This window comes from Poecilia formosa, unplaced genomic scaffold (assembly GCF_000485575.1).
Source record: "Poecilia formosa unplaced genomic scaffold, Poecilia_formosa-5.1.2 Scaffold187, whole genome shotgun sequence".
In the NCBI taxonomy this organism is placed as follows: Eukaryota; Metazoa; Chordata; class Actinopteri; order Cyprinodontiformes; family Poeciliidae; genus Poecilia; species Poecilia formosa.
Genome location: NW_006800126.1, coordinates 1,021,692 through 1,046,595, shown reverse-complemented (window position 1 = coordinate 1,046,595; position 24,904 = coordinate 1,021,692). Strand labels below are relative to the sequence as shown.

The window sequence follows — 24,904 nt, the reverse complement described above, 5'->3', positions numbered from 1 at the left end:
AATGCTAATCCTAATTATACTCGTTGACCACTAGGGTGTGGAAAGGTCGGTGTGACAGGAGTTAGTTTTTTTTTTTCTTTTCTTTTCTTTTTACATTTATTTATAGAGGGGTTACTATTAAAAGTTATCCAAAAATTCAGCCACACTGTCGCCCTCTCAGCCCTGCTGCATGCGGGAACAAAAGTGCCAAAATTCGTAAAAAAATAAGTTGTTAAATAAATATTGAAGTGGAAATACAATAAATAAATAATTCTATTTATAGTTGCATAAATGTTGATGTAAAGAATAACAATTAAAAATAAAACAATATGAAAACCATCTGGTAAAATTGAATTTATTAACCTTTTCTCTTTTCAATAATCATGTGTTGCAGCACATTTTGAATTAATTTTATTGTTCAACCTGACAAAGTTTAAATTATTTCATAATGGACGGCAGCACAGGAAATGTGAAATAAATACATACCAAAACGGGTTCAATTTATATAACTAATTTTAATTTAATAAATCACTGAATCATTTATGTAAATATTGAGGTTTGTTTTAAAATGTATCTACTGTATTGGAAGTCTTATGCAAAGTGGAAGTGGGCATTTATCAAATCATTTATCATTTATCGCAATAAATTTATACCGCAAAATATCACGCTAAAACTTTAAGTCCACTTTGCCCACGGCTAATTCAGAGTATTTATTTGACAAATTATTTGGCGCATTGTGGCACTTTTGAGCCCCCGTAGCACGCCGGGGAGGTCTCGGCTCCTGCGGCTTTGTCGCGTCTGTGCTTGAAACCATGTTGCACTGCCGGCTCACGAGAGCGCCGCCGTGCTCTCGAAAGAGGCCAACAGAGCGGTGTGAGTGTTTGAGACTGACGGAAAGTGGCCAAACTAGCTGCCGGTAGTCACCTTCAACATCGACTGGTTAGAAACGTTGTGTAATAATTCCACTGTACATGTAAATATCAAGACTACGTAGTCCATCCTGTCGCCGTCTCAACTGGTCCTAAAGAGGGAAGTTTTCTGCAAGGGGCAGGAGGGGGCAGCTGATTCTCCGTCGGCAGTGGTGGAGCGCGGAGTGATGGGTGGTGTCGGCAGGTTTAATGCGGTGGCGTTCCCCCGCCCCCGGGTGAATGCAGGCGAGTCGGGTCGTCGGTGCTACAGCGGCCCCTTGAACTGGTTCCCAGAGAGATGCTGCCTGATGGACATCTTTGATCCGGCGGCGTCGCCCAGTTTTCGCCACACCACCTGCACAAACGGAGAGCAGAGACGAGACGCTGAGAGGCGAAGGGGAGCGGCCGGGTCAAGAAAATAATGCAAATAAAACTCGCTCTTCAAAAACGCAAAAACCCTTCACACACCTCCCCGCAGGTGTGCATCTCGGGAGTTTAGGGTTATCATCTGAAAGTTCTTTTTTATTATTTCAATAATTCAAGTCAAGTTCCTCTTTTCTGAACAGAACTACTGAAATAAAATTAACTTTTTATTAGTGCACCTGTACATGCGAAGCAGCTGAACTACTTTTCTTCCTCTCTTCCAGCTTTGCAAATGAGGTGGGGGCAGTGGTGGCCTCCCCCCGGTAATGTTATTACAGAAGCACTATTGTACTGTCCTCCCCCTCACCCTTCCGCCAGATTCCTGGCCTGCTGCATACCTCTGCAGGGCCCAGATAGCCAGGCTCTCTCTCTCATCGTTGCACCTTTTATTCAGCAAAAGGTCTTTACAGTTCCAACACAGAGAGAGAGAGAGAGAGAGAGAGAGAGAGAGAGAGAGAGAGATGAGGAGAGGAAGACTAGATAGGAGAGAATGAGTGGTTGGAGGAGAGCGCTCTTTTCAATGCTGATACAGTGGAATTGATTTGACAGCTCAACTATGAGCCTCCACTGATGGCTTTGTTTCACAGAAGACAAAAGAAAGGGGACAGAGAGGATGAAACAAGGCCGCTCGGGATGTTAGGACTGTAGCTGTGCTGTGTATTATGATGATGATGATGATGATGATGTATTCTGGGCCCGTGCAAGTCAAAACTGTGAGATGATGGAGCTAAATTGGCATTTAGTTCAAACGATCGGCCATGTTTTCTGCACTTAAAGTGGAGTTGGGGGGGTTTTGTTTCCAATGTGGAAATTGTGAGAATCCATGTAAAACACACACAGGATCTGTTGCATTGCACATATCTCATTTAAAAAAGAAAAAAATATATTATTTTGAATCAGAGGATGGAAACATTTGAAAAAAATAAATAAATAAATAAAATAAATAAATAAATCCAAACAGGTCAGAGACTTCCAGAGATTTCTATCCAGGACATAGAGGAAGGTTCACCATTCAAAGTGGTGTTTTCACAACTGATGGTCCGGTGGACTCGGATCTACTGGAACATCTGTTACATTTTCAGCCGGTGAAACTCGCTTTCGCCGCATTGTGTCAAACGCTCCAAAGCAGTGGTTCTTAACCTGGGTTCGATTGAACGCCAGGGGTTCGATGAGTCGGTCTCAGGGGTTCGGCGGAGCCTCTGCCGCGGAGGTAAAGACACACTTGTGTAAAGTCGTGATGACTCTCCCCGCTTTGCCATCACTTGCTGCAGAGAATCGCGTTACATTGCTGAGCCAATCAGAGCTGCTGCAGGGGATCACGTTACATTGCTGAGCCAATCAGAGCTGCTGCAGGGGATCACGTTACATTGCTGAGCCAATCAGAGCTGCGGAGGAGCACTGATTGAAGGAGTTCCACTCTCAGCATGGATTTGAACTTGTGTCTTTAATTACTTCAGCAAAACTCACCGTTTTTACCAAATTCTGTAGCTTTCGGTGTACTTCTAAATCTGCTCCATACTCGCATCTTTTCGAGGTTGGTACTGCCTCTAGTGGCGTGGGGGTGATAACACAGCTAATATAATTACATTACTAAATCAGAATACCGCAAAGTCTTTTGTGTGTCGGGGGGGGGAATAAGAAGGGTTCAGTGAATGCGCATATGAAACTTGGGGGTTCGGTACCTCAAAAAAGGTTAAGAACCACTGCTCCAAAGTAATTAGAAAAGCTGTTCACCTCCTCGCCTGTGGAGGCGCTGCAGCAAGAACTACTGAAGTAATAATACCTAATGTCTGAAGAAAACGTGAGCGCAACTTCCGTTGTCATGAAGCGTAAACAAAAATGGTGTGGTGTCTGATTTTAGCAGTTGTAGGATTTCACTTTTGTTTTTGGTAAAACACCACAAAGAAAAAAAAAAAAAAAAAATTCTCCAGCTCTAGACATGCACGTTTGTTTTGGTTCTATTTATCCAGAATGCCCTGCTTTTGGAGCTTTTGTTAATCGAACCGAGACCAGGGGTTGAGGGTTCACTTTTTTGATCAGAGTTTGATTATGTATTTGCACCGAATTTTCCAGGAAAACCGACTAGAGTTTAAATAAAGCAGACTAAGCATGGCTGGTGCGGTTAAGATGGTCAGCGATAAAGTGACAAATCATTACTAAATTCTTCGGGAAAAACCCTGCAGTTTCAATCTACAAAGGAGATTTAAAGGTCGTTATTTGCAGACGGATACAAAGCAACACTTTACACCGTGAGGTAGCTGAACTTACGTTGCACATCTCTCGCACGATGGCCTTCTCTTTCTCACTCAGATCGTCCTCGTAGTCCTCGGGAGCCTGCTTGTCCAAATTCTCGTGGACCTCTAGAACCTAACGGAGAGACAGAAGAAGGTCTGGTGTCACTGAGGCTCACAACTTTACTAAAAGCAAAGGTTTGTGAGATTGTGACTTGAACAAGGAGGCATCGCCATAACCACATTCCCATCAATTCAAAATCTTAGATATTTTTTAGGTTCTAGTTTTAAGTGCAAATATCTTCGTACATTTGAAACAAGACAAAACTAACTTATGAGAAGCTTTTCAGCTTTTTTTTTTTTTAAGTAAAAAGAATTCCACTGGTAGATTATTCAATTTATAAGTGAAATAATCTGCCAATGAAGCTGGTACTTTAAAAAAAAAGTTACTTGCACTAGAGCAGACCAAACTGGTGAAACTTTGTGTGTTTGCAGCGTTAAACGTAACCGACCTTCATGGCGTGCACCACCGCCTCGGGCTTCTGGATGGAGGACAGGTAGCCGGTGGCAGGAGACGATTCGCTGGTTGGCAGACGGTTTGTGCCCTGCAGGAAGGCAACAACCGTACATCCATGTCGTCAAACTGTCATGGTAAACAAAACACGGCGACGGCTAGAGCGGCTGCTAAAGGTTAAGCGGCGGGTCTACATCCTAAACACGTGGCGGACGTTCTCGGAGATTAAACCACACACTCCCTCGTACAGAAGCATCAATCAAAACAAACAAGGTTCACCACCTTCTCTTTCCACCTGGGTCAGTAAGAGGCAAAAAAAGAAAAAAAAAAGGGACACATTTACTGTGGCACCGAAAATGTCATCCTTTTCATCGCAACTCAAATCACCTCTCTCCCTTGTCGGCTTTTTTTTTTTTTCCAATTCAGTTCCCAGGTCTGCAACCTGCAGCGGCGTGATTTAACCTGCTGTGATGTGAGCGGTGAGCCGGGAAGGAGAAGACCAGGGTGTTTGTTTTACTCATCTCACCCCCCCGGGTAGCTCCAGACAGTGGCTCTCTGTTTAGGGGACACGGAGCACTCAGGGACGCACAATGGCGGCATTCAGTGTGACCTGGCATCGGGGCCTGAGCATCAGACGCAGCTCCACCGGCTCTGGATGGTGATGCGTTTGTCAGCTCCCTCTGCGAACTCATTAACATGCCTAAACGTTCTGATCATGAATAATAGCTGTGAATTCCACATCGGACAAGGTGGATACTGATTTGTATCTGTTGTTTTGGTAGTTTCAGACTAGGAAAAAAAAACAGAGGAGAATGGGGTCGATTTGTTTTCTTTGCACAGATAAAGGTCGTTATCTTTTTTATTAAGGCAAATTTTTAGATTCATAAGAACGTATAAGAAAAGATCACATTTTATGCCTTAATTTATCTGATCTAATGTTAGTTATTCATTAAAAGTCGTGGAGGAATCAGATGGCGACCACAATGCGACGATTTTCAGTTCTCCTGCCCTGAAAGGCTAACAGGATGGCTAGAATTTCAAAAATCCGATCCTGCGTTGACCACTGAATGTACCGTGTACACACGCTACCCTGTTGAGATGATAATAACGCTCTGGTGTGGAAGCTGTTGGAGAGTGAATGACTGGATCTGACTAGTTCCATTCAGAGAGAGCAAGAGTTTTGGCAGATAACAGGAAGGGTGGTTCTCAACGTTCTACAAAAACAGACAATTTTTTTTTTTTTTGATAAATACAAAATAAATATTCTAAATGCTCTCAACCAGAAGTCCTGAATGTTTTAGATATTTCAAACAGCTAAGCTACCTCCTCTGCAAGTTTTGTAGAGGTTTGTCGATCTCCCAAACACGTAAGTCGGTTAAAACATTTTACTTTATTCACTTTATTCTGTCCTGAAGAAGATGGACGGTGCTTACTGCTCATATGAACGGTCATTTGGGGACGGCTTCACTGCGTCAACAGGCCTTGCAAAAAGGGGAGGAACGAACCAAACAGTGTTAGATCGGAGGCGTGGAGTTCGAGAAAACACATAATCAGATCAGACTGAAAAAGTGTTTGGGTTAGTCATGAATACAGGCCGTTTCTCCCCCACCCCACCCCTTCTCATCTCTCCAATCATTTTTAGCCTGACAACCTCCCGCCCTCTCTCACTCACGCTCACTGACCTGAAACTGTGTGAATGAGACAAAAGCCTAAATACAGTAAAAAGAAGGAGCTGAAAGAGTGAATGGGATTCACAATATCCCGTCTGTCCCGGGTCTGTTCATTAAACTCCATGGATGGATAAACTTCAGCTAAATATGGGATCTAATTATATCTCCTTTGTTTTTTTTTCTGTAGTGATGCCGGCTTATGTTGAAAGAAACATTCAGAAGTTTGCACTGTTTTCGATGTTAGGCTTTGTAAATGTAAATTGCAACAGGTTTTATAAGAGACGTGTTGAGAAATAGGCTACTGACTGGTTTTCAGTTTGATTGTAAAGGCTAGCAGAGGACTGGAAACTCAAAAGTCAGATTATTTAAAGTCAGTGAATGCACCATTACCAGGGACTACCAGCTCAGAGTATCAACACATTTAAAAATTTATTCAGAGGAAGCATGGAAATGTAAGAAGCTACTGAAATGGAACTTATATTTTCTCCCAAATGTTAAGACTTGACTGTGGTTAACAGACGCTGTAAAAGACTGAGAGAGAGCAAGACTCGTAGCAGATAACAGGAAGGCTGGACGGAAAACAACGATGTAGCTTGATTTATGTTTTTGAGGTATCAGTCTCTGTCTATAGAGATACAGTCTCCACCGGTATAGTCAAGGTTTTTTTATGTAATGCTAACCAAGCTAACATGCAAATCGCCAATATAAGATGCTAAAGATGGACCCAAACTCATCATTTTGTTCCCATTTTGTAAAATAATGGAGTTGAAAATCTGGACATAACCCAGTTTTGTCACCATCTCTCGACAAAAACATGAAAAGAGAAGGTATTTTTTTAAAAACTGCAAATTTTCTTTGCAATGTACAACATTATCTTTCTCTGTCGCCACTTACACTCACTGTGTCAATTTGTAAAACATCCACAAGTGGATAGGTTAAAATCTTAGTCTACGAGACACACCTATTAATTGGCATTTTACTGAATTTCTTATTTTTAATTTAATTTTCTGAACCCCGTTCCTTTATGCTCCTGTAGAGCACTTTGAATTGTGTACAAATTATGCCATACTAATAAAATTGCCTTGCCTCGCATAAAGACCCAGTCCTCTGGGCAGTGGCTTTCCTTCGAGTGGACTAAGAAAAACAATTACCAAGCCTTTCCTCCCCAGACACTCTCAGGGTCAAAGGTAGAGATGGATTGAAGAGGATTAGTGCTTTCATAGTGGGATTCAGAACAAACAGGCTCCGGGGGAGGCAAAGAAAAGCTCAAGGGCCGGGAGATGGGATCAAGAGAACGGGGTTCAGACTCCCGGTAAGTTCCTTTTATTGCCTCTTTGTCTCTTTTCCAGTTTGTCTCCACCAAACTGTGACCCATGCCCTGTCATCCCACTGATCGAGTTCATGAGTAACATAGAGCAAGGTTGCCTGCGGGGGCGTAATTGAAGAGTTTCTAGGAAAGTGAATTAAAGCTAACCTGATTTGATTTCACATTTTCAGGCACCAGTGTCCTCCTCCCAACAATTAGGCGTGTCTGAGTTTATTTTCGTATGAAGTGAAACCCTGGAGTTAAAGCGCACTTGAACAGAAAAGGCGGCGCGGCAGTGACAGCCTGTTGTTACAGCGTCTGTCTGAGCAGGTAAGTGTGTGTCGGTCTCTCTCAGTGTGTGTCTCCCGGTACTGACCATGTGCATGGCCTCCTGGCGCTGGGGCAGTGAGGACAGCTGGGACTCGGAGTGGTACAGAGTCATTCCCTTCCTCAGGGCTCGGAGGTCACCCGGGTTGCACTGCTGCGCACACGCAGGCACGAAACGGACACACACACACACATACACACACACCAACCACAAAACGACAGGAGAGATAAAAGACGTCAATGCCGAGAAATGGAAATTAGCATGAAACCAAACTGTAATGCTTCCTAATGGACCAAAATAACCAACTTGGGAGGGTAGAGGAAAGTGGAAATAACATTTAATTATTCGCAGGGATGCACCAAAGAGAATAACGCCAAATTTTGATCTCTGATTTTTGTAACGCTTTGAGATATAATTAACTGTAGAGAAGGGCAGATCAAGTGGCAAGAGATCAGAATGGACAGTTTGTCCTTGATCAGCCCTTATTGATTATTGACTGGTCAAACACGGAAGTGTGTAATATTTTTTTCCTCTCATCATTGAATGCATCAGAAATGCGAACTCGTGTTAGTTTTGCTATGTGAACGCATCAACAGAATTTTTTTTGGGGTGAAATTTAAAAAATGGTTCTAAACTTCCGGCATCTGATATACGAACAGGAAATCTGGTACTTTTTGCATGTTCCCGTTGGATTCAAACTACTTCCTCCATCCAAGAACCTGCTGCACATTTATTAATCTTTAGAATGTCAAATTGGAATCTGTCAAAATCAATATCTGCAGTCCAGACCTCAGAAAATGGAGAAAAACAGAAGCTGGTGGCGGCCAGAGAAAACCTGATTATGCGTCGCTAACGACCAGCTTTCAAATGCTTTCTTCCCAACTTGGCTGCCTTGAACTGTCATAAATGAGGTATTTGAAGTGTGTGGTACACTTTTAAACAAAATTTAGTCTCAAGAGATACCACCAATAAGTTGGTGAAAAAAAAAACAAAAACAAAAAAAACATCTACAGCAAATATCAAAGAAACAAAGAGAAAATTCCTGCAAAGATCCGACACAGAACCTACCCAAATATAATCCATTAAATAAACTGGAGCAAACTACATCTTTTGACACAATGCTGGTTACGTAGTGCTTATCTCGAGTTTCAAAAGCTTTTTTCTTTCTGTCTGAATGACTCACTGACGAGAGTTAAGTGACTCAACAACAACTATAAGAAAATTAATTCTCTTAAAACGGTCGCAGCCTGGACTAAATGAGTGGAAAAAACAGTAAAAAGGCAAAAGAAATGCCAGAATGCCCGGAAAACAACTCAAAAAATCAAGAGGACTACGAAAACGAATCCGATGCTAAAAAAAAAAAAAAAAAGAAAAAAAGAAAAGTGAGGACTGAATCAAACATCTTTGCTCCTTCACCAGTTGGTACCCCGATTTTATCCCAACAAGTTGCCAATTCAGTGCCACAGTGCATCAAAATAAAATCTCCCTAAGCATTTTGATGAATTCTAGAAGTAATTATTAAAATCCATTTAAATCAAACATTGATTGCATGTTATTTTTCAAAGATTTTATATTGCACACTTAGTAAGTGGAGCATAGACCTTCACTTGATTATGAGATTATGATCAAACAACAAATTATTTTGGATAACTGGCAGCTTAAGTGATTACAAAACCTCCTGATTTGATGAATGGCTGGTACAAAATTGTCCACTGCCAGGCCTGAAAAAGTTGGCAAGAAAATTACTTTTAATATGAATGTGCAAACTGGAGAGGAGAAAATTTCCAGCACCTTCTTTAAGACTTTTAAATGTCATACATTATCCAAACAAATTAAATAAACAGGTGTGCTGTATTCATAAAATAAGAATCCTAGATCTAACGCATACAAACATAATGCAACCTTAGTCCTCAAAAACTAGCTGTAAAAGACCAAAACCATTTGTGTACCTTGTGGTCTCCCTTCCAACGACACCACCTGTGCTCTACTCATCAGCTGCTCCCTGAGCTAATGACACTTCACCACACTGAAATGTGGGCAGGATCACTTTGTGCCCTCATGTACGGTCACAATGTACAAAAGAGGAGTGCTCTTAAGATTTTGTCCTCATTAGCAGCCCAGAGGCGACCCGTTCCAGCTTGGCGCTGTTGGCAGGATCACGGCTCTGTGGCATTTTTAATGTCATGCACGGCTGTTTCTCCCCCCTCCCGTGTGTGAGGCGTGTTTTTTTTTTTGTTTTTTTTTTCATAAATCACACGAGAGGCTTGGGGGCTACAAAGGTTGTTTTTTGTCTTGTTTTTTATCACTGTTCAAGCAAAACACTCAGGTGCGCACTCACTTAAGTTTTCCGTGCGTAAACCTGTAATCGGCATTCCGTACCTCTTCTCTGCTCCGTGGCATTTCTCTAACCTTTCCTAATCTTTCCCTTGGCACTGCTTGATCTACCCTTTGTAGCTTTTTGTATTCAAGCCCACAACGTTTTACTCTGGGCTCCGTCAAGAGCCTCGAAATGTCAGATGAAGAAAAGTGATAAACACGTGTTACATAAAATCACTTCACCTAAATCTAATTGGTAAGAAAGGAAAGCGGTGTGTTCCATGGGAATCTTTTAAAACAAACCCAGCAGATGGACCTGGCTTTACTTCCAAGCACACTCTGACCTTGACTATTTAGGCCAATAAAGATATTTGACAGCAGATGATAAATAAAACTCAGGGTCTTTCTTCACTCCATCCATCCATCACCGTGCTCTTGGAGGTGACAGGCTGAAGCGGAGAACGTCGGCCATCAATTCCCCCCTTTGAGTGACGAAGGGCAGGAGTGATGCGGAAAGGACAGCGACGAGAAAGGTTTGATTGTTTTTCAGCCGTCTACAGCTAATTAGAAGCTCGACTTAAATGAAGCAGGTGCTAAGTGTGGCAAAACCAAAAAGCACGGGGACGCGCTACTTACAGGAACAATCGTGCTTGTATCTTTAAGAAAATCAGCAATCAGCTGAGGTTAGTTTTGCAGATATGGGAACTAAACCTGAATTGAAAAAAATGAAAAAAAGTGGTACTTTATTGTCAAAACAGAATAACAGTCAAAATGATAGGTGCTGTCTGAGTCTTTTTTGAAATCTTAGACTTTTTTCTTTCAGCTTTATAGCTTAATTAACAGATTAAGCACATAGTAATTCTGTTAGTAAATAAGTTGACAATCATTGACATCTAACGTTCGATCCTGCCGTCCTCTGGAGTGGAGTGTGATGACATATCTGCTCACAATACAGAGTTCCCTAGAATGAGAGGACCTCAGACTTTAGTCATAATTTGAGAAATATAAGAAATCGTATATTTTTTGACAAAGAAAGGTTCCACATATCACAAATGGTGTAAAGACCCTTGCAGATGTTAGGGCTACCATCTGAATCTGCCGAAGCTGAAATATTTAGTTAGTGTTTTTTCCAGCAATCAAAAATGGTGAGGATGAAGAGTGAGTCTGAGTGTCCGTGCTCCAGTTCTCTGTGAGAAAAGCCAAAAAGCAATTTTTGGATGCATCTACGTTTTCCATTTTCTTACACCTGCTCTCTTTTGGTTCCTTCCTCTACAGTCCCTCTGACATCTCTCTGTAACTCTGGTCTGGATGGTCAACATTCTTGAAATAAGAGGCTTTTGTTTTCCGTTTTAGCTGCACTCAAGTTTTAATGGGCCTGTTCCATTGTTCAGGAAGTTAGGCAATAGGTCCACTGAGTCAACAAATCCAACACAGCATTTCCAGCTGCTCATCAAGATGACATGCAAAAGATCCAGAGGTTCACCTCTCTTTCAAAGAAGTCTCCCACTTTTAAATCGCACGAGTTTCTTATCTTCGAACTGACATTTTTCTGTTATTCAGTTACACTCACACACACACACCAGTTGTCAACCATGCATAATGCACACACAGATCCACCTGTGTTGGCCCCGTATGTTCAATAATTCAGCCCACCAGACGTCTCGACAAGCAAGAACAAGCCAGTGTGGTTTACGCACCAAAGCACGATGCAGGGTTCGTTCGCCTGGGGACAACAGTACAGAGCAGAGCAGATCCAGGGACAGACGAAGGTTTTTCTACCCATTAAAAGCCACATATGTACAGCAGGGCCACCGGTGTGAGTCATAAGCGCAACATGCACAGAGAGGACTGGACACAGAAGCAACACTTCTGTTTGTTAGAGAACAGTAATCTCAGGTCGATACGTTTGACAAGGGAAGTTGATGTTCGCAACCTTCTAGATTATACCTGCTAGTGCATTCATACACTTCCTGTATGAATGCACATGGTGCATTCATACAGGAAGTGGTTTATTCAAGGTTTAGAAAGGATCTACCACTGATTTCCATGTTACATTTTTAAATGCGTCCCTGCTCATAATGCCATGAAACTCGACTTTTACCGTGGAATAAGTGTTTAAAAAGAGATTATCCTTAAAAGCAAGAAGATGTGCAAGAATTACGAATCACAAGTGGACTAAGACCACATGTCTCTGCAGGCTACAGAAGAAGAAGTCTTGTAGAGTGAATTAGAAACAGTGAAGTGATTCAAGTAGCTGTGGAATTAGCGCACACACCTCCAAATTGTGCATACTGTTCCTGGGCGACAGAAATTGATGTTGATTTTTTTTTCTTCTGCTACACTGCAAAAACAACAAAATCTTAATCAAGCAATCTTGGTTCAGTTTCTAGTACAAATATTTGACACTTGACATAAGAGAAAATTGACTTAAAAGTAATTTTCATGCAAGATATATGAGCTTGTTTTAAGTCAATAATTTCTTAATATTGATGGAAAAAGTAATTAATTTCACTTATAAGAAAAATGTCTGCCAGTGAAACTAGCACTTTTTCCATCTATATTATACATCTTGCTGAAAAGTTATTTTTAATTTAGTTTTGTCTTATTTTTGAACCCTCATTCTTGCATCTGTGTCCTCAAATTTGTTCTGCCCTTTTTGGACGTGACACGGTGCTCTAGCAGACAGAGGTTTACATTTCCACTGCAGGGAAACAACTTTGCACGGCTAAAGGGAGTCAAAGAATGACGGCGCCAAGAAAGAGATCCAGAGGCAACCCTACGCAAAAAGAAGAAAGCTAAAAATCACGGGCAGCGCTTCAGAAAAACTACATGCGACGCCAACTCCTTACAGTAATCTGCTAAGGTGTGGTTGCTTTTCTTAATTCCAAGAAATGTAAGCAGTGAGACACACAGAACAGGAAAATAACATTTTCTTTGGCCAACGTCCTGCTTTGTTTTTACAGATTTCAGGGAGGCTCTTCGACGGGGCTTGCTCCGTTCTACGTCCCTCCACTTCAGCCGAGAAAAAAAGTTGCAAATTTGCATTTACAAAATGAGTCAAGTGGATTTCCTCCACCACCTTATTAAATGAAACCGGTTTTACACGCTGTTGCACAGGTCGACTGTGTGATGACAGACGAAGTGCTGTGAGTAATTGGTGAATCACACAAACACTGCATCTTTGTCAAGGATGGGGTTTTGTTGTTCTGTATGTGTTTGACAAGATCAGGCGTAGATGACCTCTGCAAACCTTATCTAGGTGATGGAAGAAACTTTATACACGTCTCTTCATAAATAAGAGGACAAACCCCTCCGCCCTCCCAAAAAAAAAAACATTAGTGAAGCCGTGGCTGATTAGGGTAAGAATAAATAAAATACTGACATCTGTTGCTTTGTGTCCGTCCGTTAGGAAGTAGAAAGTTTCAAGCTAAAAGCTGCGAAAAGTCCCATCACCAAAACACTTGCAGGAGTTAAAGGAGAGAAGCCCCAAGAGCTGGTGAGCGGCAGAGCCAACATTCAGGAAGATTTCTGAAGGTTACCTTTTTCATCTGTATCTGTGATAAGCTATAGCGGTTATGGGCCTAGAGAGAGAAAACACAACGTGAAAAGATTTATTGCGTCATTAGTTTCTGGTTGTGTAATGAAAAGACCTTGTACCTTTCCACATTTTGTCATGCTCCAACTACAGACTTTACCGTGTTTCATGAGGGTTTTACAAGACGAACCAACACCAGAGGGCAATTGTGAAAAATGATTCGGAAGATTTTTGACTCACTAACTGATATAGAAAGAAATAACATTAGTCAATACCAGGGCTCCGCGGAATTAGGCAAACAAACAACTGCCATAAAATTGTTGAAAATTGTGGTGGAGTTACTGATTATGGTTGCTTTGCTTCATTTATAACAATATCCCAACAACTTTCTGTGAGGTCTTGCAGTTTTCAGCTGAAGTCAGTGATTTTTAAAGGTGACATAGCAATTTCAATTTTATATATCATGCATGGTGGTGGCAACATTATGTTGTGGGGCCGTTTTTTTCCCCCTCCAACTAAGACAGGAATTATCTATTGGAAGCTACAGACACTAAAGATTGGGCTGGAGGTTCATCCTTCATCAGACAATAGTACTAAAAATATAGCCAAATAGCTTTTAGCATAAAACATATCTGTGTTAAAAATGGCCTAACCAAAGTCAAAACCTAAAGCTAATAGAAAATCTGTTGCCAGGCTTCAAAACAGATTCCCTCCCTCCAGTCCCATTGAGTTTGAGATGTTTTGCAAGGAAGAAGAGACAAGAAATGTCACTTTGTAGCTTTGCAAAGCTAGTCGAATTATCCTAGCAATGCGGCTACGACTGCAGGAAATGTTTCTCTTTTTAAAGCTTCCAATTGTGTCTCACTTGGCAACTATTTACCTTTCTCTGTTGGTTTTGGTTTTTATGTGGAAAAGGTCCACGGCTCTGAGTGAGTTACTCGCCAAATGCCAGCTAAAAAAAAAAGAAAAAAAAAGAGGAGCCTCCCATTATTCCTTCTTCTTGCCTCACGTGGATCACCTAATTGTAACATTTAGGAACTAATTGTGGGTCTCGTTTGGCAACGGTGACTCCAGCCTTACAGGAATCTGTTGGGACGTCACTACTGAAAGAGGAGTTGGTGTAAAAAAATAAATTAACAAAAAAAAAAGGAGTGAAAGGGTTTTCAGGATGGAAAATTCAACCTCAGCTTGACTGTCTGCAGTCTGGCTGGCATTCAAACGAGCTGACGCACATCATAAAACCTTCTGATGAAATGATAATGCTCGTCTCTATCTTTTAATGACATCTATCCCAATAATTAATGATTTGTCCTTTGAATGTTGCAAACTTTCATCCCCCGTCCTGAAGGGCTAATTAGTGCCTGGGCTTTTAGAGCAGTGTGGATAAACACACTCCTCTGGAGACTGACATGTGACCTCCTGGTGAACCCACACTGCTGTGCCCCCCCCTCCACCTCTTCCATCTCCTCACTCTTTCATGCTCCACACATTTAATCCTCTGAATTTTTTGGGGGGAAGTCACCACGAGGTCAACGTTGGAGGAGAAAGATGGGGTGGATAAAGTTTTACTCAGTCACTGTCACTTAAAGCTTTCCCCTCTTCTTTTTTTTTTACCTCTTCCTCTCATCTTTCTTCCACTTCCCCAGCTTCTATAACAGCTGGGGCTAAGATCGCTGCTCGCAACTGCAGATTACAGGCTCCCTATGAATTAAACATGGGTACACATATTCTGCAGCTAAGAAGCCTCGGCCCGTTGTGAGGGGACGTATTCGCAGAGGCATCGGGCGAGCGCGTTATGTCATCGCAGCCACCGATCGCACGTTTTGGGCTGAGTTTTGGTGAAATCCTGACAGGGCTCGTAGGGGAGATGTTGCGTGTCTGCGTCTCACCTGAGAGAGGAGCTTGTTGTTGTCGTCCTCAAGTATCCGGACCTTTGTCTCCAGCTGCCTGATGTAGTTGGAGGAGGAATCTGAAAACGAGACGGAGGAGAAGCGATTAGCATTTCAAAGACCTGGAGCGGAAACGAGAGGCAGACAGGCGGGCCAGTGGGGCAGAAAAAGGTTGATGCGCAAGTAAGACTTAAAAAAAGAAGAAGAAGAAAACGACAACAAGAAAAGTCTTTCTGCAAGAGTGCTCTCCAAATGGTTCAGTCTAAGATTGAAAAAAACAACATCAAGAAAACAGAGAGCTGACCTTTTAGTTTCAAAATAGATCAACTTGAATTAAACGGACTTTGACTTTTCCCCCAGTCTACCCGTTATTATATACCACCACTCAGCCGGCTTAAAAAGGGATACTTAACTTTTTCTGTTTTCGAATGTCGTTAGAACCAATGCAGTATCAAAACTGACTCAAAACTAAGGTGACTGGATATTATGAGCCATTTGTTCCAGCTCTTATTTTATAAAGTGATCAAATTACATTCTATGGTACAGAAGCAACAAATGATGTTGCATCTTTAATTTGGATTTAAAATACATAAGAATCTAGAAAAAGACCTAATGCCACACTAATTCTACACAAAGAGCTTTTCTGAGGAGTCAATTATAATGTATTATTGCTTGATTACACATTTTAAATCGAGTTAACTGCAGGGTCTGCAATGAATCACAATTAATCATGCAATGACAAAATAATCATTGTTGAATAAATAGACAAATGAGCTCATCGGCAAAGATATTTATTGTTTTAAATCTGTTGTTTAGGTTATTGACCCATGTCAACAAACTATGTAAAGTGCTATTCAGTTCAAAAACACTTCAATAAGTGTTTTCATAAGTAAATAGCAGATCAATGAGTAAAAAGTACTTTCCTTTGTACTTTCCTTACAAAGGAAAGTAAGATTGGCACTGATCTCCTCTCTATGTGGCTGGCAAAGAGCAATCCAATCAGTACCCTAAAGGCCTATTTCAGCTTCCTGCGACCACTTCCTTACATTCCTAGTGTTATAGTCGTGCAAGTTTCAAGGGTTTCAGGAACCCCTGATCAGTCAATATTTGTAACCCATGTTTGTTTCTATTTGGTTGCCATTAGTTACGTGTTTTTGGAGGAGAAGGGGAGGGAAGGGGACTGGCCTGTGGCATTTGAGTAATGCTGTGCACGGTGTTTAACTGAAGCAGAGAAGCATAATCATTGGTGCAGTTATGTTTTCATGGTGTTAAAAGGGTGAGGAATTAATATCTGTAAACATTGCTTATAATAGCTACACTACCGGATTTTCATATTGGTGCATCCCCTACTTTTTACTCATTGATCTGCTATTTGATCAGCTGTTGAGTCTTAAGCAAAAACGAACAAGAATGAAAAAGAAAGGTCAAGTTTTCTCAAACAAAACTACATAAAACCTCTCATTAAACATTTATCCTGTTTTCGATCTCATTCTGTCTTTCAGCCCTTAAAAAAAAACAACAAAACAAAACCATTCGAGTTGGAAAAGATTTAATGTCTTTTTGCAGCTGTTAGCCATTTGTTGCGCAGTCTATGAGCCAAATAAACTTAATGCAGCTTGACATGAACAAACATTTACTCTTTTTTTTATTTTTTCTGCTGAACCAGAGCCTTTGAGTCGCCTGCATGTCTTTTGTACTGCTTGTTAAATATCAAAAAGACAGAATTATCGCACAACCGGGGTCGTCCTTACGTAGCAGCACTCTGTGCTAACCTGGATCAGGTTTACCGAGTTCAAGCTGGAGGATACGAGCCGTGTGAGGGAGAGGTGCAGTTTGACTCGGCAGGCGGCTCAGAGCCCGCTGTCTAAAAGGCTTGTTTAATTTATTGAGATAAAAGCTGAGTTACGAGGAGGCGCACACTTCTGCAACACACACACACTTACATACACACACACACACAAAGGACTGCAGTGGGACAGAGAGGGTACACTCATGCAACAAAGTGACGACAAATGTTATCCATCAGTGAGGTGAGATAGACATTATATACCAAGCATGAGTCAGAATTGGTACGTTTTTATTTTCCTTTCGGAAGTAGACGTGCACCAATTTATCGACTTATGGGCGCCAATTTCATTAATGTTGGGAGATTGGTGATTGGATACTTACGTGTGAAGCTGATCTTATCTACCTTGGCAAAGGTCTAAAAATCAATCACTATTGGATTGGCCTAAATTGGTTGGTCGGTGAGGGTTTCTAAAAATCAGTAATCAACAATCAGCCAGAAAACTGCAATCGATGCACCCCCGATATGAAAGAAATATGAGATGGTTGTCTCAAAATCTTACGACATAATGAATTAGAAAAATAGAAGAAAAATAGTCTCGTCTCCTGCATCTTGCTAAAATATTCACACCCCACACATCCTGAAGCCTTCAAAGATTTTTGTTGGTATTTTATCTTATCGACTGTCAAGTGGAAGGAAAATGAAACCAAATTGTTTTACCAGTACAAATGTGAAAAGTGTGCCAGTTAAGTTTTAATTTGTTGGGTAAAGACTTATGTACAGAAACATTTTACTGCGGTTAAAAGTCTTTTGAGGTTGCTTATGTAGCGATTGCAATTTTTGACAATTCTTCTTTGTGAAGTAACACGAGCTCACTCAGACTGGATTGAGATCGTCCATCTTCAAAGTCTTGCTTTTGGTTCTCAAATACATTTGGTCCACACTTTGACTAGGCCATTCTAAGCCATTGCATTTTAGTCCTGCGAGTCAAAGCAGAAAACCTTTGGTTTTTTACGGAGAGCCAGTGCAGCTTGGCAGCCATCGGCTGGACACCTACAGCAGGAGGTTAGACTGCCCAGAGCTGGTAATCCTCTCTAACTGCCTTGTGACCCTCTAATCTGCAGTCATCTGCTGGCCTGACCTGCAGCCAGATCTCAAGCCGATTAGGACGGAGGCTCCTCGGTCTTCAGTTATCACCAGCACGCTCACACAACAACGGGGGAGGACTCCGAAAGACGGAGGGAAGGGAGGGGGGCGGAGATAAACACACTAAATAGAGTGGTTAAACGTCACCCTATTTAATTTAAGTTATAGAATCAAACAAAAGAAAAGTGAATGTACTTTTGTTTCACAGGAACAACTACAGAGTTTTGACATGTGTGAAAGTGTTTTTTGAAAATTAGCAGCATCAGAGATGTTTCTTTACCCTGTAGCCTTAACTTAGGCTTGGGAATGTCATGGCATGATAACACTGAGTAAAAATACATTATTTTCATTATCATATGGCATTTACAGAAAATATTAAAAATAAATTACACAGATTTTTGCAGTTATAATAATGTTATCTATTGAATTTCTTTCATGACTTTTTAGACATGAAAGACGAGTAAACATAAAAAAACTGAATTTAACAGTTTTTATTAACAGTATATTGTGTAGAATAGTCCACCTTTTTTATAAATATGTTTTTATAAAGAAACACAAGTACAACAGGCCTGTACTGGTTAATTAGTTGGGCTAAGTGACACGTACAGCAAGCTACGAGTGACATTAGATCTGTCTGTTGCTCTTACCTTGCTAACACCAATGCTAAAAACATTAAGATTGATAGGTGGCTAACTAGCTAGCAGTGCGCAGCAGTAGGGGGGAGAAACAGGGCTGAATTCTTTATGTTGAAAATAAGTGGGGGGAAAAACTCCTGTTTCTCCATCGCTTTCTCATTTGAAGTTGCTTCAAATCTCATTTGAAGCTACATTTTTTAAATTTTCAGCTAGCTTTATACCATTAACTGGCCCATGACTAAGCTCTGCACCTGCAAAACTCCCCTGTGCCCAAAGTCGGTCCTCGAGGGCCAGCATCCTGCACATTTAGTTCTCTCCCTGTTGGTAGCAGCAACCTTTTCAGCATGTCAATGTTCTTTCTAATGAGCCATTATTTGATCCAGGTGCGTTAAACCAGGGAGAGAACTAAAACATGCAGGATGCCGGGCCCTTAAATCTGAGTGTGCGGGAGAGTCCAACTCTTCCCAAAACACACACGCAGCTGCAGGGAGAATGCAACGGCCTGCCAGTCTTTAACACCAGGGCTCCAGAGTCATCCTGAAGGAAGAAGGGTGAGGAAATTAAACTGTTCGCTTCGGCCCCATCGTCACTCCTCGCTCCCTCAAGCGTTGCGTCTTTTCCCTCTCAACAACTCCTCAGGAACGGCTTCTGATCATACCAGAGCTGCACTGTTGAGATAAAATGCTTATCTTATCCTACTTGCACTGGTTTGTACAACCCAACACTGAGGGTGATGTTTCTTCTAGTCTGGTTTAAGCTCAACGTAGTGTTATGTGCTGCCTAAAGGATTAGAAAAAGATGTAGAATATGCTCAGTTTAGTAGTAAACAGTCTGCAGACTTTAAGATGTGTATGTGTGTGTGCGCCCATGTGTGTGTGTGTGTACTGGACAAGGTGAGGCACAGAGTGGCGCAAGTCCATGCGCCTTTCAGCACGTCACTCTGGATCGCGTCACTGCCACTGTGACCCACTTCCACTGGCCACTCCCTCCTCAACTCTGCCCCACTCCTCATTTCCCCCCCGATTTATTTCCGTTTTTACTACATCCTTTTATTATTCCTGCTCCAACCATCACAACTGTTCTGTTTGATTATTTCCAGACAGTCATTTCGGCGGGTAAAACCAAACAACAAGGGCAGTTCAGCCGAAAGAAATCCAAGCCCCGGTTCCTTTAGAAAGGCCCTGACCTCTGCTGACCCTACTTTGTTTTGCTTCTAGGCTCCAGAATACCCCATCCCCATCTGTCTATAACAGCTAATCAGCTAATCTTGCTTCTTCTGCGATGCATCACACTTAGTCTTGGCCATTTTTCAAGTCAGATATCTGCAGTTCCTCTTAAGATTGGGGCCAACTCCACACCCAGAATATGAATAATAGTGTCTATTCAAATCACACAGCATGGGAGTGTTAAAGTTTTACAGGGTAAACTTAACTTGAACTCGACATGATTAGGTTATTAGGGATGACCCATTAAAGCTTTACTTTACAATACCTCCCTACACCAGAATTATTGTCTCATGATAATCTCCTTATATCACCTTAAACATTTGAAACCAGATATTTACATACACTGTGTAGAAAAACAACCTTTACTGTCTGCCGTCATGTTCAACTTTTCCTATTTTAGGTCAGCTAAGATGACCAAAACTATTGTTTGTCAGAGGTGCTTGGTGCAAAATATGCAAATCAACCAAATAATAATCCAGCCACCATAAAACCCTGAAAGGTTAAAGGTACACTGCCTCAGCAACACCAGTTCTTTTAGGAAGAACAGGACAAAATTGCAGCAAATTATTGTGAGAAACTTGTTACCCAAAATCTTTGATCCAAATTACCAGTTAGATAATACACTGATAATTCATACCTCACTTTTCTAGCCATACTGACCAATAAAAGCACTTTCCACAGGAGCCGCATTCACCCACTGCGGTCACAAACAGGCACACATTCATACGTGGACATGTAAATCTGTTGGCAGCTTCAAAGCATCGACGTGTGACAGGAGGAAGCTGGGGACGAATCCACAACTTTCTGCTTGCTGCGAATTGATGAACTTTTCTAACCTGAACTGGCTAAAACACTCTTCCTCAGCTTTTCACCTTGTCTAACTTGCTGTAATGGTTAGCTGTGCTGCAGTGTGGAGAATAGAATAGAATATGTAAAGGAAATATGGCGGTGTTTCATGGACTTCAGTTGTTATGTCCTTCATTCACCTCAAGTGTCTTCCCTCTTGCATCATGCGAAACCAACATGGGTAATAGCTAACAGGCTTGTAACCTTTTACTTCCTGTTAAGTCGGCGTTAACAGCCTTTCATCAGAAGTTTGGAAGAAACAAAAAACTCTCCAGTTATATGATCTCCAGTGACCTTTTCCTGCAACTTTTTTCTCAATTGGAGTAAATCTAAACATTATTTATAGCGTTTGATTACGATTACAATAAAAACTGCTTGGCTCGGTGAAACAATGCTCTCTTTAAATTGGCCACATTCCCCTTCATCTGTTCATAACTTGCGCATCCCGCCTTCTAGGGCGCATGTCACAAATCCCATTACGGGATGCTGGGGCGGGCAAAAGTTTATTGTAGGTCGAAACACGCCTGCCTATTAAAAACAGACTGAGGAGCGCAGACGAAGACGCGTCAGGTATGCTAGTAGGAGACATCGCAGGAATTAGATATTGCCGCAAAGGCTCTGTATATGAGAATATTAAAATTAGGCAGTAATACGACACCGAAGGGAACGACGCAATAAACCATCCTCCACTGGTTTGGACTCCAAGGTCTTTGCAACATCAAAGTAGCTCGGGTAAAATACTCCGGTTGAAAAAAAAAAAAAAAAAAGGACCATGCGTTGGAATCCCCTCATGTTTTCAAGTCGGATCCCAGAGCAGTTTAGGAGCCCAGAGCATGCTGAAATCAGCCTGCTTTTATTATTCCTGGCTCAGCTCTGGCTTTCATCTCCAATTCACAGCTGTATTTCAGTGTTTTAGCACAGAGATATAGATGTTCTCTAAGCAACGTGTGTGCGTGCGTGCATGTGCGCCAAGAGTGAATGCCTATGCGCTGCGTTTGGAAGTCAGGGGAGTGTGTGTGTGTGTGTGTGTGTGTGTGCGTGGGTTTGAAAGGGTGTCTAAGCTGACAGCGTGAGTTTGTGTGGGAGGGAGGGAAAATGTGCATGAGGGTTGTGGAAGAAAGGGGATTTTTAAACCCATCTGTGATTACAGTGTGTGCGTGCACGCATGTATGTGAGTGTGTGTGTGTGTGTTTAAGGCGGGACCAGGTTGGGTCAATTACCTCAAGATGTTGAAGAAAGAGCTGAAACAGTCCAAGCTCTCCCTTCTTCTCCTTCGGCAACAACTTATTCCAACTGCAGCGGATTCCAGAAAAGGCCAACCTCAGAGAATCCAGCTAACCCACCAAAACGTCTCAGCTAACCAACAACTGAACAAAGCCAAGTCGGTCTGCAACACATTGGATTCATGCTGGGAAGTAAAATATGAAAAGAAGTCGCAAAAAAAATATATATATATGAAAAGATGTCAGACGGGGGAAAAAAAGCTAAAGGAACAAGGCACCACGGCTTCAGATCGGCTCATGGATGAAGGCAGCAATGATTGGAAGAAAGACAACTGGGCAGACATAAGAATTTTCTTTCTAAGCTTAAAGCATGAATAACTTTGTAAATCCTGGATGTCAAAGGTACTAATAACATCTTGAAAAATCTGAACCTACTCTAAGGGACTGTAATCCATGTCCAACTGCACTATTAATGAGTCTGCAGCATATGTTCCCTTTTATGGTCAATTGGCTCTTAAAAAGGCCGGTATTTTGCATTTTCCAGGCCATTTTATAGTTCTGTCAAGTAACTATGTTACCTCCAGTTACATAAATGCTATATATATATCAAATATTACCATTTATTTCCTGATTTAATGCCTTGAAATTGGGCCTCTGTCTCTTTAAAAACTCCTGCTCTTTCTGAAACTCCGCTTTCAGGAAGTCATCACAATATAGCTTCTCTGTAAACCCTTTAACAATGTTTTCACCAGCATTTCACTGAGAAGCAGCTTCTTTAATGAGCTCAGCTGAAGCACAGTTTCAGCAGGTGTTTGCTAATGGCTGCTAGCTAGTCTGAAGGAGCCGAGTGGGGAGGGAGGCGGAGGCTCGTAAGCTTGGAAACTGAAGCTTGAAAGTGTCTTGAAGGCGACGCTAGGTCAAACCAGGCGTTTTGCACAGATGAATGGTTGCCACGGGAGATTAAGGGATTTCTCAAACATGCATGAAAGAATCAAGGCAACACTCCAGCGTATGTTTTTGATGAGGGAATAACATTATAACATGATGAAAAGCTCAGAAGAGTTGGTTTTACATAATACTGCATCTTTAAATTCATCTGTTGAACCAAAACATAAATATTTATGAATAAATATGTCATACTGCTTGGAAGCACAAACAGACAAACATCAGGTCTCGTCTGGCATTTAATGTCAGTATCTAGCTTTTGATGTCTTTTGAATAGTGAGTGTGTACTGGGATGAAGGGTGTATGTTTTTCCTGCTTTGTCTCAATTTATTTGAATCCGATATTTAGGCGTTAGTGTAGAATGTGGAGATGTAAGTTCTGTCATGGATCTATAGGGGGTTTTTTTCTACAGTTTGAGAACTAAAAAGGTAGTCGCATAGAAATAAGACAAAGAAATACGGTGGAATTGTATTGCAGAAATAACGACGTTATATATTGCTAATTCTACATAGCATGGACTCCACAGCTGCTGATACTTACTTTAAAACAAGGCAGTCATGTTAATGGGAGTTAAAAACACACGCTGCGCCATAAGATGCACCTAGAGTGGTTTTGAAGTTATGCTTTATTAAAAGACTCACATCAAAAGTGTCTCTTATATGCATTTGAGGATAGCAAGAGCAGAAGATCAATGGACAACTGCACCCAATGTTTCTGCCCCAATAACTTTAGTCTTTTTTTATTTTTTACAATGCAAATCAATACAAAAAAAAACAACAACATCCCTGACCAAATATTTGCTACTGTGTCAGTATATAAGTGCATGTATGCATGAGTCCTCTCAGAGTTAACACGTGCTTCTTCTGCTCGGCTGGGCAGCGATGGGTCAAGGCCGGGGCAAGCTGGCCAGATCAACAGAGAGGAGCACGTTAAGTGGGTACCCATGCTGCATTAATGAGGGGAACGGCAAAACCTGGCAACCCGAGCACGTAACCCACAAGCCCCTGGAAGGGCTTCAAAGGCTCGACTGGCTCATCAGCTGGCAGGGAGCTAACCCCATCTGACAAGACATGGCACCCACTCGGGGAGGAGAGAGAGGACCTCACCTCACCATCCACACTGTTTTTCGTGTAGGAGTGTGATCTGGAAGCGGGTAAAAAAAAAAGCACATTTGTTATGTAGATAAGGATGTATGAATGTGTGTCTTGGCATGTCAAGACAGCTGAGAATGACTTCACGCTTAGAGAGGTGCAGTGCATGCGGAGGGACTTGTGTCAAAGTCAAAGTGCCGGTTGGATTACGCAACCGAAGGACATCTTCTCTGAGCAACCGTTAAACATACGGACTAGGTGGAATCGACTTTGCACTCATTTGATTTCTTGGTGGGGTTTTAACAACCTTCCCTGTAACGTTCAAGTTTCTTTCTTTCTTTTTTTTTCTTTTTTTTTTTTTAATAATCCCATTCCTCCGATTCACTGTAGGGTGAAGGTATGGAAAGAAGAAAGCTGATTAGTTGTGAGGACACCTTGAACCGTGACCACAGAATCCAAGCTGTGTTCTCTACTGGAAAACGATGATAAAAAAAAAAATAATTCTGTAAGCTCCTTTTGAATATCTGACTCATACTTTAATGTGTTTGACACAAAGTTTCTTGTTAAGCAACATTTAATTCTGTTTAAAGAGTTAAGAGCTGAAATGTCTTTTCAATACGGCAGCAACAAAGAAAACACAGCCAATTATTTAAACCAATATTTTCATGGAAATTTCACAGCAAACAGGAAGTGGGAGCAATTATTCAAAATCTAAAATGAATCTCCATTCACTTAAAAACTAACGAACAAAAGTCCTGATCAATATGAAAGTCTACTCAATGGTTTACTATTTGCTGTTTTCTTTACAAGACATACTTTGTTGTCGAGTATAATAAATAATAATATAATAATATAAATGTTATAGGTAACAATTTTAATAGTATTATGTTCAACATAGTATTGTGGC

The 24,904-nt window shown here is 41.4% G+C and overlaps 1 protein-coding gene across 1 annotated transcript; it reads right to left on the bottom strand.

The window, feature by feature from the left end:
* Window positions 1-698: 698 nt before the first annotated feature.
* Window positions 699-15,213, bottom strand: LOC103147695 (coiled-coil domain-containing protein 85C-B-like). The gene is made up of 6 exons (XM_016678687.1): window positions 15,100-15,213; window positions 13,215-13,256; window positions 7,408-7,512; window positions 4,054-4,146; window positions 3,579-3,677; window positions 699-1,242 (listed from the first exon to the last, which is right to left on the bottom strand). Exons 2-6 carry the CDS (start codon window positions 13,221-13,223, stop codon window positions 1,153-1,155), a joined length of 396 nt encoding a protein of 131 aa, XP_016534173.1. The 5' UTR covers window positions 13,224-13,256; window positions 15,100-15,213; the 3' UTR covers window positions 699-1,152.
* Between the last annotated feature and the right edge of the window lie 9,691 nt (window positions 15,214-24,904).

What these genes read in the sequence shown, in the direction of transcription:
- LOC103147695 (XM_016678687.1), bottom strand. An exon ending in GCCAGGAGGCCATGCACATG is followed by an intron (nt 4,147 to 7,407) that starts GTCAGTACCGGG and finishes GCCTTCCTGCAG; the next exon opens with GGCACAAACCGTCTGCCAAC. An exon ending in TCGTGCGAGAGATGTGCAAC is followed by an intron (nt 1,243 to 3,578) that starts GTAAGTTCAGCT and finishes CCGTTTGTGCAG; the next exon opens with GTGGTGTGGCGAAAACTGGG.